Here is a 15690-nt window from a genome sequence, read left to right as displayed (position 1 = left end):
AGGCCTTCACCTTGACACTTGACCCGTGTTGTTTAGCGGGACCCAGCTGTCTGTCAAGCTTAATCACCCACCGTGATCACTAGGCCAAGCAAACCCGGCACCTGTGATTGGCTGGGTGGCTTGCTTATAGGGAAAGCGGATGTAATGTTTCAGCAAATGTTCTTTAGTGTAAGGGTGAATGCGGACCTGCACGTATCATCAGGAAGCTGCGCGTCTGTCACCAAACAGCAGTAGTTCGGAGTTGTAGAAGGTACGCCATAACACATAAGTGTAACACGATAAGTCATGTGTTTGTTCAGCCACCACATAACAGTTTTGTCACATCCGAAGAGGTTATGTTGACACTGATCATGTCTCATGGTAAAAATCCGTCTGTGGAAATCGATCTCAGCCACATGTTTAAAAAATGTTTCGGCTGTCTCAACAGATAATTTCCTAATTTTCAGAAACATGTTTGCATAAAACAAAATAACAGTTGTATGAATCTATGCATATGACTTGTGATGTATATTTTCACTTTTTTTCAACAATTTCAGACAAGATGACATCAAAACCACCTGACAAAGGTGGGACAGGGACAACAAAGTCAAAACATGCATCAAGTGAAAAATTGGAGCCTCAAAAACCAACAGTGAAAATAGAGATCCCAAGATGGCTGTTTTTCAGTACATCAGTCTTTGTTGGCTTTGTTTCTGTAATGATAGGGAGCTACCTGGCTTATGTTAAGCTGATTCCAACAACAAGAAATATGGACATCCTCCAAAATGTTGGCATTGAAGGAGTACAGTTGTTTGAACAGCATGACAGAGACGGGGATGGTTATTTGTCAATTGAAGAATTTGAACCATTCATATACAGACTTCTAGAGTCAAATGTAAGTATGAATGGGAATTTCTTTCATGTCACAGTTCTTTTTATTTAGTAATATTAACAGATTACCAACATATGGAAAGTTTTTAAGTAATCAATATCATGAAACTATGGCGGTGTTATTCCATATTGATGAATCAAAATCAATTACTTAAAGGTCACATGCAACCAAAAAATCAAACATAATTAAAACACATTTATCACTTATTCACGACATATAATATACATTGCTGCTTTTAAAAAAACAAATAAACACAATTATAAGCGTGCAATCGCGATTCAAAAGTGCAATATTTTGTACTTGGGCTTACTTCCCCCGAAACGAAGCCCTCGGGAGACCGAACCCAGTTATAGCGGGTGGATATGCACTCAAGTGTAACGACGGCTTCCGATTGGCTGTTCCATTTGCTGACATGCTGAGGGTTCATTGTGTGTACAGAAAGATGATCTGTTTGATGGGCATTTTAGAAGTATAGCCAGTCACAAGAAAGTAAGATTCTTTATGGATAACTTCTTTTTGTGTACTTGATGCGTCGTTTCAGTATGGATTCATATACTGTTGTCAAACAAAATCATATACACGAAAAGAAGTCGATATCAATGAAGAATGTATATAGAGATGTTGGGTTTAGAAAATACATGTTATCTGAATTTGAGCTCGATCCAATAAAAAATAATGTCAGTAGAGATGGGAAAATACTGCGTGGCTGGAATCTGTCATTCGTCCAAGTACAAAACAGGACTTGAATCTGACAAGAGTTTGCACAAGTTTCCGTCAGATCCAGTCATCCGAAAAAAATGAATGTAGTTTGTTTGCAACCCACAGACATAAAAACATGTCATGTGTATCACACGTGCCTAATTACATAATGCAGCAGACACGGGACTCGGGTGCACGAGTCATAAATCAACTTATTTTCTTTATGTCGTATAGTCTGATAGGTGTTAAGTTCAAATTGCACGTGGTCAATGATTGAAGCTGTGTATTGCATGTTGTCTTTAGCAGACAGGCAGACAGACATATAGGTGTGAATAAACCAGACACTGAGCTTCCTCTGTGACAGAGACTGCTCACCACAATCAACAAGCTGTTTTACGTAACGAGTAGATTATGTACTTGTTTGTGTACACAACCAAGACTAGACTACTGCTCACGACCTCAGACGCTGGGCATGCATACTGTTTCAAGCTCCGCGAACCTATTCACTGCGCATGCGTTATGGACGCAGCGCAGCACAGCTGTTGAAACCAGTTTTCCCCCCAGCGCTGGGGGGAATTTAGTGAAACGTTTGAACTCCGATTTCGCGGGCTTTTTTTTCATCGCGTTTTTTTCAACTTTATAGGTTGAATTGGCACTTTTTATGATTTGTTTCGGTAAGTGCACACCGAAAGGTACCAGAATCTGCAAAGTTGTGTTTTACGTTGCATGTGACCTTTAAATTAATATCATGAAACTATGGCGCTATAATTTCCATATTCATTAATCAAAATCTATTGCTTAATATGATAGTGAATGAGTTTAGCTTTACGCCGCACAGAGCAACATTCCAGCTATATGACGGCAGTCTGTCAATAACTGAGTCTGGACCAGACAAACCAGTGATCAACAGTATGAGTGTGGATCTGGGCAATTGGGAACCATTGTCATGTGTCAACCAAGTCAGCAAGCCTGACCGCCTGAACCCGCTGGTCACCCCTTACAACAAGCACGTAACAGTCGCCCTTCAATGGCAAGCATGAGTTCCTTAAGGCCTATTCTACCCGCACCTTCACAGGTCACTTAATATATAACAGCACCCTATTATTCTTGGAATATAAGAATTGCAGAAGGTCAGAGTGAGTAAGTTAACAAAATTTCATGGAATCTGCAATATTACAGCTACATTTCTATGAAGAAATGTAAGACAGCAGTCCCAATGATATACTTTTCACAAACCTGTATCTATATGCATACATTTCTGCAAATCCGAATGCTAATCATAATTGGTAAACTACATCAAAATGAACATTTCCAGACTACAGAATATTGTTCATTGAACAGAAAACAGAAAATATTCCCACTAAAATGTATCTTTCATTAGATTCTCCTTATGAATATGAAAAAGCCCTTTGAAATTATGAAATGTGAACAATTTGTATAGTTTTTGTTATCAAGTAATTTATCAAATCACAGTCTATATCAAAGTATTTCCATGTGTCAGTGATTCTCATAGGTGTCATATATATAAGTCAACACATGCATAAATCTATGACAAAAATAATGAGAATCACAGTTCATTCTTGTCATAATAATGTCAAAAGAATGTAGCTTCTCATGAAGACTAGAGATTGCCAGTAATTATATAGACCTTTATCATGAGTTTATGGCAGAGATTGACACTGGTCAGTACACTCAATACATCATGAGACATGGTCAATTTCTTATGGTTTCAAGAGAGGTTTCTTCTTGACATTCAATAACATGTGCGAATTCTTTATGTTTAACAATTACAGCTCGGATGATTTACTAAGGCACCAACACATTGTGATATATTTAGATTTGATACAGCTATCACATATGTCACGTGACAATATATAGTGTTCACAACTTTTTTTCAAGTCAGTATTATCTTAAACATGTTAAACTTAAAGTTCTTATTTAGAGAAAAATATGCAAGTATGATAGGGTTACTTGTTTGTTTAAAGCAATAGTGTCATTGTTCTACACAAATACCTTGAAATACATGTAAATCATTTTATATCTCAGTACTGTGTTGTTCTTTGAGAGTGTATGTATCATGATATTTGTCGCATCGCAGGTAAAATATTTCGATATGTATCATATTGTGACATAGTGTATCATCCCAGCCCTTTTAACAATCACGTTTTCCCAGTTAGACATGAAATTGCTACTAGAGGTGTTTGAATTGATAAATATTTGAAGGTTCTGTTAATGGGGATAAGTGACAGTGAAGTAGCCTAATGGTACATCAGCTTGTCTAGCTGAAGACACGGGTTGGATTTCCCACACATGTATAATGTGTAGGGTCCATTCCCCTACCGTGATAATGTTGGAGTATTGCTATAAGTGGTGTAAAACTCTCACTCACTCACGCAACCATTGCTTGTTCACATTTTTGTGTGTATGAATGAAGGAGCTAGTGACTGGTCATTTTCTGTAGAGGTTGGTGGAGTAGTGGCTTGCCTGACCAACCTCATATAGCTTTGATTTATTTTTGTGACCTCCATCCTCTGCTATGTCAAGTTTAGTAATGGTGATCCAAGAAGTTGAAATTATCGAAGATTGGTTGCAGCCACCAAACAGTCTGTCACATTTTCTCATAATCGAACACAAACTATTTTGGAAGTACTGTTGTTGTCTTTGAAAGACTTGATGATGGAACATGTCTTCGAACTTGTCAGCCCCTGAAAACATGTTAAATTGTTAGAAAACTCACTTACTAACTGTCATGACCGAATCAGTCCAAGTAAACTTGTCCTCAGTACTTTTCGTTACACTCCACTACTGAGTCTAACAAAACCATATGGGAGATCGCATCAGTTAACATCTGAGATTGACCAATCAGAACACAGCTTACCATATTGCAAAAGTGCACATTCGCACATACCTTTTGAACTTTTTATCTCGAAAAGGTTCGTACCCGAATGATTCCGAATGCTATTTAGCGTACACTCGCTTCTGGGTGATGCACACGACGTACAATGGTGAGTAAACAGTCGCTGAAAATAGTGTTTTTGGCAATATTCAGGGATGTTATCTTGCGGAAATATTAGCTAATGGTAATCATGTCAACAGAAACCCCAAAGCGTATATACTGCAGGTCAAATAGTTGTGTTATTTGCTGATTTTTGTTTGTGGAGAGATCTGTGTCTGTGACCTGAATATTTTTGAAGTCCCTCTGATCCCTAAATAGTAGCCGTTGTCTGATAGGTTAATCTATTTGACTGTGTTGCATTTGATTGGACGGTCATTGGTCACTCAAAGGTTACCTGACGCGACCTTCTACTAGGTTTTGTTAGACTCAGTGGTGGAGTGTAATGAAATACACTGAGACTAAGTTTACTTAGACTGATGACAAAATATTTCTTAAAGATTCCAGAAGATTTGCGTTTATGATATATTAGTCATCACTTTAAAGTAGCAAGTTGCATTCTGTTATATCAGAGACCATATATTATCTCTGGTTGTATGTATCTGCAGTAACAACGTGTATAGGAGCAAGTTGCATCCTGTTATATCAGAGACCATATATGATCTCTGGTTATATCTGCAGTAACAACGTGTATAGGAAAATCTAAAAACTGGCGCTAGCCAATTATTTTCGATGATTGATCAGTTGTAATGAACCTATCATCAATTATGAGATCTTAACCAATTCCCATCACTAATGTTTAATCCCCCTAAATCTCATTGGCTTATGCACATCTATAATAACTGAATAGTCCATCAGATTTCCTGGTTTCACAGGGCACTGACTTTTAATTACAGTGTGTTAACCTGGAGAAGAAATGTTCAGTTCACAAGCTTTGTTCCCCCTTTGTGGATGACTGACATTGTTCATTGTATTGTCTACAATTGCTTGTGTTTATTTGCCAAGAAAACAAGGTAAATTAGGTGTTGATAAACATGTCAGTTTTTTCACACTTCTTGCCTTGGAGTAGGTATTGTTTTTGTTTTTTATCACCCTCTCCCTTTGGAAGCAATGAGTCATTTCACTTGGCGCCAAATACATGAAAAAGGTTTGCATGAGATTCAGAGAGTTAGGAGTTTTGTCTACATTCTTTCTTGTTTGCTTTCATTTTTTCTCTGCTGTACCACACACGTTACAGACTTTCCAAATGGAGACAGATTTACTTGTTCATTGTGAATGAAGCTGTCCAGTTTAATTGTCTTCAGAACTGACAGTCATGAATGCTTGAACTACATCCGTGTTTTCACTTTAAACTTGATGTTCAATGTATTCAAATCATAGATACAATTAAACCGACTCTAAAGTCACTTGACTTGAAACTTTCTACGTTATTGTGTAGGCTTTTGTAGACATGATAATGCATTGATAACATATTGCATGTCCTTGTATCTTAGTGCCAATGACAAAAGGAGTTCAAGTTATGACTGGTTTTGTCTTGAATTCTGACACATATTATCCAGGGATATTTGTGTTTCCAGACAGCTTAGCATACATCTCAGCAGGCTACTGTTTGGAAGAGATTGTTTTGTGTCCACAGCCTTTGACTGAGTGCATAACTGGTTGATATTAAATACCTCCTTCAGCAATATTTCAACTCTTTCACAGCAGCCTGCTCAGTTTCTGATGAACGTAAGTCTAACAGACTGACACTAACAACTCTCAGCGTGGACTACAAACATTTCCTTGTGAACTACTATCTTTGCCATTTGCTAAATGTAGCATGTCATTATTGCAGATGTGTAAAAAATGAACTCAATGTCGAACCGTGACCCAAGACACAAACAGTTCCTAAAATTAGTGAAATCATGAGCAATAAGTGAGTGAGTTTGGATCACCACTGGTTTTGACAGTCCCAGAAAGCATTCTTGGTTGGCCCAATGTTTGGCAATGTTGGGCGAACGTCTGCCAATATTGGGCCAACTAAGAATGTTAAATGGGGCATTCTAGTTATGTGAATGAGTGTCAGATTAATGAGATGCATGTCTCAGGTATTTGACACTTTAAAAACTGCCTTGAGTACATGTATGGCACCAACAAACCTAGAAACATAATGTGAATTTGAACCCAGAATCACGGGTTTCTGATTTGTCCCATGGACACAACCATAATTCACAGTGAAATTGAAGTGCCCTCAATGACTTGGCCCCTATTCCCCGTTCACAATGGTACCTAATCATCCAAATCCGAATCACCTAGTCTTATTTTAATCAGTTGTTTCAGCAAGAGGTACTGGGACCTGTGTAGTCTGTCTCACAGTCAGTGATCCACATTATTTTACCTACTGCCTTGCTCTCTCTGCCCAAAATGAAGCAAGTCTACATTTCCCCAGGTTCAGGGGTGTCCAAACTCACTGGCACTCCTTTTTTTATTTAAATACCATAAAAATTGTATATATTCAGGAAGCTTTACTCTAGGACCTGTCTCAGGAAGTAAGATTTCCTCTTTGTTGAATGCCACAGTCAGCGATATCAGCTATATGACAGCAACCTGTAAATAATGGAGTCTGGAACACACATTCCAATTTTTTTGCATTATGAGCATATCTTTGCAAGTGGTATTTAATTTCATGCCAATGCCAAGCCAGCAGGGCAGACCACTTGATCCTGTTCGTGGGTCTGTTTCAGCAAGAGGCACTACAACCTGTCCTGCCCCATAATCCCACAGTAACCTGCTTATGCAACATGTTATATTTGGGATTAGACCTTCACGTGCTGATGGCCGTTAAGCACTGGTAGTCGGATCATCTAATATCTCCTGTTTCATTAAACTAACATGCCATGATGATATTAGTCATGGTGTCAATACTGTATTCACTGTTGATTGTAATAAGTCACTGGGGCACTCATATCTTTGATGGCATGTGAAGATATGGGATAGAATTAAGGCCTTCAGCAACCCATGCTTGCCACAAAAGATGACAATGCTCGTCATGGGAGGCGACTAATGGGATTGGGTGGTTAGGCTCTCACTTGGTTGACACATGTCATCAGTTCCCAAATTGTGCAGATCGATTATCATGCCATTGATCACTAGATTGTCTGGTCCTGACTTGATTCTTTACAGGTCCCCTCCATACAGCTGGAATATTGCTGAATTTAACCTAAAACTAAACTAACTCATACCATTGTCTAATTGGGTGCATGTTAAACTTTAAGTCCTAAATATCATTTAAGTTGAATTTGTTGTTTGAGATCCAGAGGCAGTAACGAAATGTATTTCAACATGGATGAGGACAAGAAAAAACATTAGAACCATTAGACATCACATGCAATGTAAAACACAACTTTGCAGATTCTGATACTTTTTGGTATGCACTTACTGAAACGAATAATAAAATAAGCCAATTCAGCCTCTAAAGTTGAAAAAAACAGTGATGAAGAAAGCTTGCAAAATCAGAGTTCAAGCAATGCCCTAATTTTCCCCCAGTGGTGTATGGTATAAAAATGATTTATAACCTCATAACATTAGTGTGACATTTACTTGACAAGACAACCATGTTCGGTGTTCAGACTCCGTGTTTACGTTCCCTGACAGCTTTAGATTGTATTAGATGTCATGTATAAGAAAGTGATGCTTTTAACCATATCATCAGGCACAGCAAGATTCCAAATAGCATACACAGATGGTGGATCTGAAAGTACTTCATGGAACTTCATTGTTATACACCGGAAAGTGGTTTTGATGAAGGCTAAGCTGTTCTTGTAAATACTATCATAAGTTTCTCATCAAGTCATGATTGTCAGAGGGTGTTCCCAGGAAGCATGCCCCCCACCTCAGTCTCCATTGAAACTGTTCTTTTTTTAACACTGTGTATGCTACTCTAATTGCCTACTGATCTTTGTGGTATATCTGCTTCAATATGGATCATGTCAGTTAATGAATTATGTTTTGATGAGGCCCGTTTAATTTACATTTTGTCGAGCCCAGTTGGTTTGTTGTAAAACGTCTATTTGTAATGCACATAGCTTTATATGGTTAAAAGATTGCTGAAGGAAGAAGTTACTGAGCAAGCTGTAATCCATTTATATCAATTTTGCTTATCTGGAAGAACACCTCACTCACACACTCACTCACAATGCCAATGCTTTGAGGTTTCTTGTGCCTAACTCTACATTAAATGTAAATGAAATCATTCAACAGGCAAATATTCATCAGGACAGATTTGAGGTTAATAATGAACACATATTCTTGATCCAAATCGTAATTTACTTTATATGTTTTTATTAATTTGGCTCATCTGTAAAACAAGGAACAGAGTTCAAATTCAAAACTAATAATGGCTTGTAGACCAGCGAAAGTCTCTATACAAGATATGATGCATGTTGGTCAGCGATGCTTGTGATGATAGACTTTGATATACAGATGTTACATTAATACTGTTACCGAAACTAATCACAAATGTCCATAACATATATACTGTTGTGATTGGATGGATCATATTACACATTTTCAATTCCTGAATATAACACTTCACTGAAATATGAGAACAGTGGTCTGTAATTGTATCTTGATATATGTGTACATGTTATGTCAAAGTGTTATCTACAAATTACACCATTAACATCTGTTTGTAGATAATTTGAAGAAAAACATCTGTTTCCTGAAATCAGCAATGTACCTTTTTTGGTTGAATACATGAAACACATTAAGTGGCATACAAATAATACATGAAGGATTATTATTCTCTAATAATCTGTTTTATGTGACACTTTGAAGTGGAGAGAATTCCGAATAACATTTTGCAGCTTGTCTCTTTGCCGAGAAATTTGGTAATTTAAGCATCACTGTTTTAATTGCTTTGGGCATTTAGCCAAAAAAAGACAAAACTTTCCAACAATTTCCTGTTCTTTCTGTGCTAGGGCTCAAAGAAACAGAACCTAGAAAAATTCTCTCTTTCTGATTTTTTCTTGAACATAAAAATATTGAAGTGTATTTCTAGCACAACAAACACATTCACGTTTTCTCTTGAAGGCGCTGGTATTTTGAATGCTGTGAGTCTGGTTCAGCTTGGCTTGGGAAACAACCACTTGCCACTGTAGCTATTTCTGTAATGACCGTAAAACTTCATCATGCCAAGCTTCACAGAAGGAAGTGTTTTTTGTCATCTTCAAGGCGAAGTGTTGGCAACAGTACCGCAGAACAATTACAATTAACAGTTGTCAGATGTTGCAGCTACTTAATCTTCAGCTTTCTTCTTCTTTTGATAAGACCGTTGTTTATAATTATGAACTTGTTGGTGATCAGAGTTTTTCCTTGATGTTCTGCTGTGTTTCTTGTTCTTTGATAAGACAGTTGTTTATATTTATGAACTTGTTGGTGATCAGACTTTTTCTTTGATGTGTAATTGTCCTATTCTACTGTTCATTTTGGAAGTGTTGATCAGACTGTTCTCTTCAGTTAATTTGCCGCAGAAATGAGATCCAGGTGCCAAATTATTAATATATCTGGTAACCTAGACTTGTTAATTCCTACAGTAATAAGATCTTATGGATATGCAGCTTTATTGCATAAAGGAATAAAGCAGGTAAAATCCAAAAGTCTGCCATCTTCATTATTCATTCATATACCACAGTGCATCTGAATATATCATTCGACAATACTATTGTTTTGGGGGTGTTTTTTTGTTGTTTTTTCACTGCAGTCATTAGTTCTTATTTTGGCAGTCTGTAAATAGTCAGGTGATCAACGCCAACAGGAAACTATGACACGTGTCAACCAAGTCAGCAAGCCTGATCACCTATTCCTGTTAGGCACCTCTCATGACAAGAATGGGTTGCTGAAGACCCAATTGTAAACTGATCTTCACAGATCTCATACAATACGATTATAAAAGTGTGTTTATCTACACTTTAATCAGAGACTGTTAGTCATGGAATGCTATGGGTGTTCTAGATTTGTTTACAAGTTCTTGGCACTGGTGCATGAGATGATGTTCTTGAAAACTATATTAAGTGGGATGGTTGCTACTTTAGTCATGGTACAACGAGTTTCATTCCCTCCCTTGGCTTATTCCTCCATTTGACGATAGTCCAAAAGGTTGATGGGGAATTTGTTTTGTTTATTATTTGTTTATGCCGCTACACTAAGAAGTTGGTGTGAATTCTGAATTCTGTTGCTGATTTCTGTTCGTGCCCATTTGGGAGCTTCTTAGATAGCATATATGTGTTTATGGGTATATTTGTTAGTTTAAACCAGAATTCTTATGTGTGAGTCATCGTCTTTGGCAGACTTTCTAAGTTCATTTTCTGCAGTTGCCAAGTGTGTGTCAAATATTTTATAAACGTTTCAAGGAAAGGTCAGATCAGTTTCAGAACAAAAAAACCCTTTCTTGTGTATATATTGAGTGTCAACATGTTGATTGTTTTTTTAAACATTTCTTAATCATGTTGATAGTGGTTTAGTTCCTCGAGGGCACTTAAACTTTTAAACGTTTTGCATTGGTTACATGATTTTATCTCGTTGGTGGCATGACCAGCGAACATATGGCTTAGAATTGATATATGGGGGTAAACCCATGCTTGTCTGAAGATCGACTTGTGGGAACGGTTAGTCAGGCTCGCTGACTTGGTAGACAAGTCATTGTATCACAAATGTGTAGATCAATACTCATGCTGTTGACCACTGGATTGTGTGGTCTATACTTGATTATTTATTGACTGCTGTCATATAGCTGTAGTATTGCTGAGTAAGTAAAATAAAACTCACTCTATTCCAGCCGTAAGTGAAATTTTGAAATGTAAATATGTTGCAGTATCCATAGCTGTTACGAGTAGCTGGTATAGAACATTGTAACAAAATGTGTTCCCAGTGAGTGTGATGTATTATCTGTCTTTTATCTGTATGAAGGTATTTTAAACACAATTGCAACAACAAATATTTTTAGATGAAATGAGGTTTTGTGTCGTATTTGAGAATTTTTCGCCCATATAACGATGTGCATGCATGTGTATGTGTGGTTGCTTGTACTAGCCCAGACTTAAACTGGTTTACTCACTGAGATACCATGCGTGAATACCCCACTGAGACACATTTTACTGACTCCAAGTTGACCAGTCCTTGTTCTCACCTTTAACGCTCAGCGCCATGCAGACAGGGACCACCAAGTTCCAGATGTTAACGTTTTTTGGTATGACACAGCAAGGGATATAACAGGCGACTCAGCAGTTTAATACTCTAACCAATCCCCCCATGAAGGCGGTTGGAAAATTTTTGAAAATGATGACATTATTTCGATACATAATTACAGGATCCTGACACATTATTGTATAGGGCATAAGTATCTTCATTTTAGACTATTACCTTGCAGAAGGGTGTTGCATAACGTTTGGAGCATGAAACAGACTGCTGGTATGTCTAAGGTCCCAGTGATACAGAATGATTTGCATAAGGAGGGAAAAGCATTTTATGAAATCCCAATCTCTTACTAATACATGTATTGGTATTAACATTTTGTATAGAATTTGCCAAGCAGAAGATGTCCTTCATTTGAAACATGCACTGCTGATCACAGCTGGTGGCTTCTTAATGTCAGTTGGAACAATGCATTTTGACTACAGACAACATTGTAGTGTTCATGTTGGTAACATCAGTCAATATTTTAAGACTGATGTTGTATTGTTGACGTTCACAAGCAGATGAAGATGCGTGTGAGCCAGTTCCATGATGCTCTAAGCATTGTCAGTTCATTGACTTTCTGCTTGACTGACAACATAGTCATGCGACACGCTGAAATCAGGAAATGAATGACAGTTTTAGTATCCATTTGTCAATATGTTTGTACTATTTTAGGGTTTCTCTGCAAAATCTAGATCTAGAGTGTCATTGTGTTTTCTATAACAGCATTTAGAATTACCTACAATCGATAGCCTGACTATGTATGTATTCACTTATCATTTTCAAAGGTTCACAAATATGTTGGATTCGAAAAAATAATCTGGATTAACATTGATCTTCAGCAACCCATGTTTTCGCGAGAGGGAACTAATGTGATCGGGTGCTTGTTTTCACTTATTTGTTTCATGTATGTGATCAAATCCTACTTGCGAAGATTAATGTTTATAGTCTCATGACCATGTTATGTGTAACTCTTTTGTGTAAATCATTAGATTTTACTACCGAGGCCTGCATATTTTTATGAACATTTTGGTAGAAGCAAAATGTTGAAACAAATATTATCTTGGAATATCTTTGAGTTGTCCATAAAAGTAGGCATTTTGTGTTTTGTATGTAAAGCAGTGCTTCAATGTCATAATAGAGCTTCTCAAATATTTCTCTGTGAAGTGTGATAAAGTTCCTGTTAGTTTAGGCTAAGTCGTCCCTGTGGACCTTCATCAGCTGCATGCATTAGTATATTCTGCTGAAGTATTGCTAAAAGTGGCGTAAAACTAATCTCATTCACTGAAAACTGATTTGAGGTTAATACTGACTGCAAATAAAAGTGTCATCTCAGTTAAAAGCACATTATATGATATAAATTTTTATCAAGTATAAATTTGTCATCTGTAAAGCAAGTAAGACAATGATCTTATGTAAAATGAGCTTGTTTAAATGAAAGTGAATTTGTCCAGCAGTATATATTCAGATGTAAAAGGTATTGATTTTACCAACCATTAACTGATTTTGTTGAAAGAATATACACTGTTGCAATATATCGGAATATTTGCTTTCACATCGCATTATGTCACAGAATAAACATTCTCTGCAATACCCACCCCAAGTTGAGTCACATTATGTATATGTATACAGATAGTGGTCCTCTTGAATTTGATACATTCAAGTCTGTGAGCCTGACACACAACCCTGTGTTTGGTTTTAACCAAGATGTTTGAGATTGTCATAGCTGGATAATTAAACTGTAATAATGATCACTTCCTTGTCTATATACAGGGACAAAGTGCTTGACCTTTCATTTTCAGCAGTGTCAGGGAGGGTAGCCTTTCAGTTAACACTTTCTAAGCTGGCTTATTAACCCAATGACCTGGGTTCGATTCTCCACATGGTACAGTGTGTGAAGCCCATTTCTTGTTGGTGCAGGAATATTGTTAAAAATAAGGTAAAACCACACTCACTTATTCACATTCCAACTTACACAATTCCAATAAAAAAAAACTAACCTATGCAGCTGTAGCACTAAGTTATCTGCTTATTTCATTAAAATGTCTTTCAAACTTGTAAATATGTCAAATAAAATATTCCTTTGCCAGTATCCCAAAGCGAGCTGAATTCAACGTTTTGGTGATTTCGACGATTGCAGCGCTATATCAAGGAAGTATGTGCGCAATCGGAGTGCACAAACAGTTCCATCAGTAGGGCGGATGCCCAGTTCCTGTCGTGAGACGTTTTATTGATAATTGAAATCATGAAATTAAGTTATGTAAAGAGCAAATAAACAACAATATTATTTACCCTCGATTGTTAATACCACTTAAGAGGCAAAATCAATTGCCTGTTTAACAAAAAATAGCGAGCAAAATTTAACAAGATCAGTCGTCTGCTAGTGACAGGTTATGTATGAAACAGGAAGCCACGTGATCAAAACACTCTCTCGCAGTGCGGAGGGAAAAGTCTGGCTCACCGATGAGACAAGCAACTGCAGTTTCGCCGGTATGATTTTTTAAATGCTATTTTTGTTGGAAACACATGATACTTTTTTGTGAAATAGAAAAATATACCTTTGTCACCCAAGGTTAGCAAAATCAAAACTTAAAATGGTATTAAAGATAAAAATTAGGTTTTTGTCTTATACCGTTGAGAACCCCTAACACTGGGATATCTCATTATTGATCATATTGGTATTTGCCATATGAAAACACTGTTCTTTTGTTTGTACCTCCAAATCATTAACTGGATAAGACAATCCTTGCTATATATGGACATTTCAATGAATAGTTTTAACTCCGTTTAGCTAGCCTTTTAATGAAATGTGTATTAAAACATTCACATTAACCATTCTTTGTTGCTGCTAGGAGTCAAACAGACCCTGAAACAAACATAATCCAATTCAGCCCAGCAAGTTTAGAATATGTGACAAGTCTAGATTTAAACAGTGAAAATAAAGAAAATATGTGTGTTCATTTCAGTGGCTAATTAGTCTTCCACAGCAGGTGCAGGTATTTCCTGATACATCAGGGGTGGAAGGAAATAATCCACTGTCTGATGTCCCAGTCCAGTGTATTTTTCTGTCAGGCAAGCAAATGTGTATATCACTCAGTACCAGTGTCCAGTTGACTTTGTTATGTTTTTTATTTAAAGGTCACATGCAACCAAAAAATCAAACATAATGAAAACACAGTTATCACTTATTCATGATATATACAATGCATTGCTGATTAAGAAAAGACAAATAAACAAAATTATAAATGTATTATTGCAACTCAAAAGGGCAATATTTTGTACTTGGGTTTACCCCCCTTGAAATGAAGCAGCTGTGATACCAAACCCAGTCAGAGCTGGAGGGTGTGCACTCAAGTTTAACACAGCTTTTTCATTGGCCACTGGTTCATTTGCCAGATATGCTTAGCCAGTTCTTTGTTTATGGCTTGTAAACCTGATAGGTGTTTATCTCAAATTGCAAATGGTCAGTAATTGAAGTTGTGCATTGCATATTGTCATTAGCAGACAGACAGGCAGACAGATAAGTGTCAATAAACCAGACATTAAGTTTTCTCTGTGAGAGAATCTGCTTATCACAGTCAACATGTTTTTTTGTTTTTTTTTATGTAATGAGTAGATTATTTGCTTGTTTGCGTACACAACCAAGATTAGACTACTGCTCAGAACCTCATACTCTGGGCAGGCATACTGTTTCAAGCTCTGCAAACCTATTCATGTACATGCATTATGAGTGCAGCACAGCGTACTGTTGAAACCACTTTTTCCCCTAGTGTTTGGGGAAAGTTAGTGAATTGTTTAAACTCCGATTTCTTGGGCTTCTTTTGTTATCACATTTTTTTTCAACTTTATAGGTTGAATTGGTATTTTTGACGATTTATTTCAGCAAGTACATACCGAAAACTATCAGAATTTGAAAAGTAGTGTTTTACGTTGCATGTGACCTTTAAAACATGAGCAAAAAATCAGCTGGTATAGTTGGAAAATTATCAGAGCAAGTGATTTTACATGTGCCACT

General features: G+C 37.0%; 1 protein-coding gene across 1 annotated transcript in view; it reads left to right on the top strand.

Annotated features, from left to right (window-relative positions):
• Nucleotides 1-16: 16 nt before the first annotated feature.
• LOC137295020 (selenoprotein N-like) overlaps nucleotides 17-15690 on the top strand; it is a 32048-nt gene continuing 16374 nt past the window's right edge. The window contains exons 1-2 of the mRNA XM_067826278.1: nucleotides 17-250; nucleotides 537-874. Of these exons, the coding sequence (XP_067682379.1) occupies nucleotides 542-874 (333 nt within the window). The 5' untranslated portion in view covers nucleotides 17-250; nucleotides 537-541. The remainder of the gene's footprint in view (nucleotides 251-536; nucleotides 875-15690) is intronic.

Source organism: Haliotis asinina, chromosome 8 (assembly GCF_037392515.1).
Source record: "Haliotis asinina isolate JCU_RB_2024 chromosome 8, JCU_Hal_asi_v2, whole genome shotgun sequence".
Classification (NCBI taxonomy): Eukaryota; Metazoa; Mollusca; class Gastropoda; order Lepetellida; family Haliotidae; genus Haliotis; species Haliotis asinina.
Note: the sequence above shows the minus strand (reverse complement) of the source record. Positions and strands in the feature narration are given on the sequence as shown.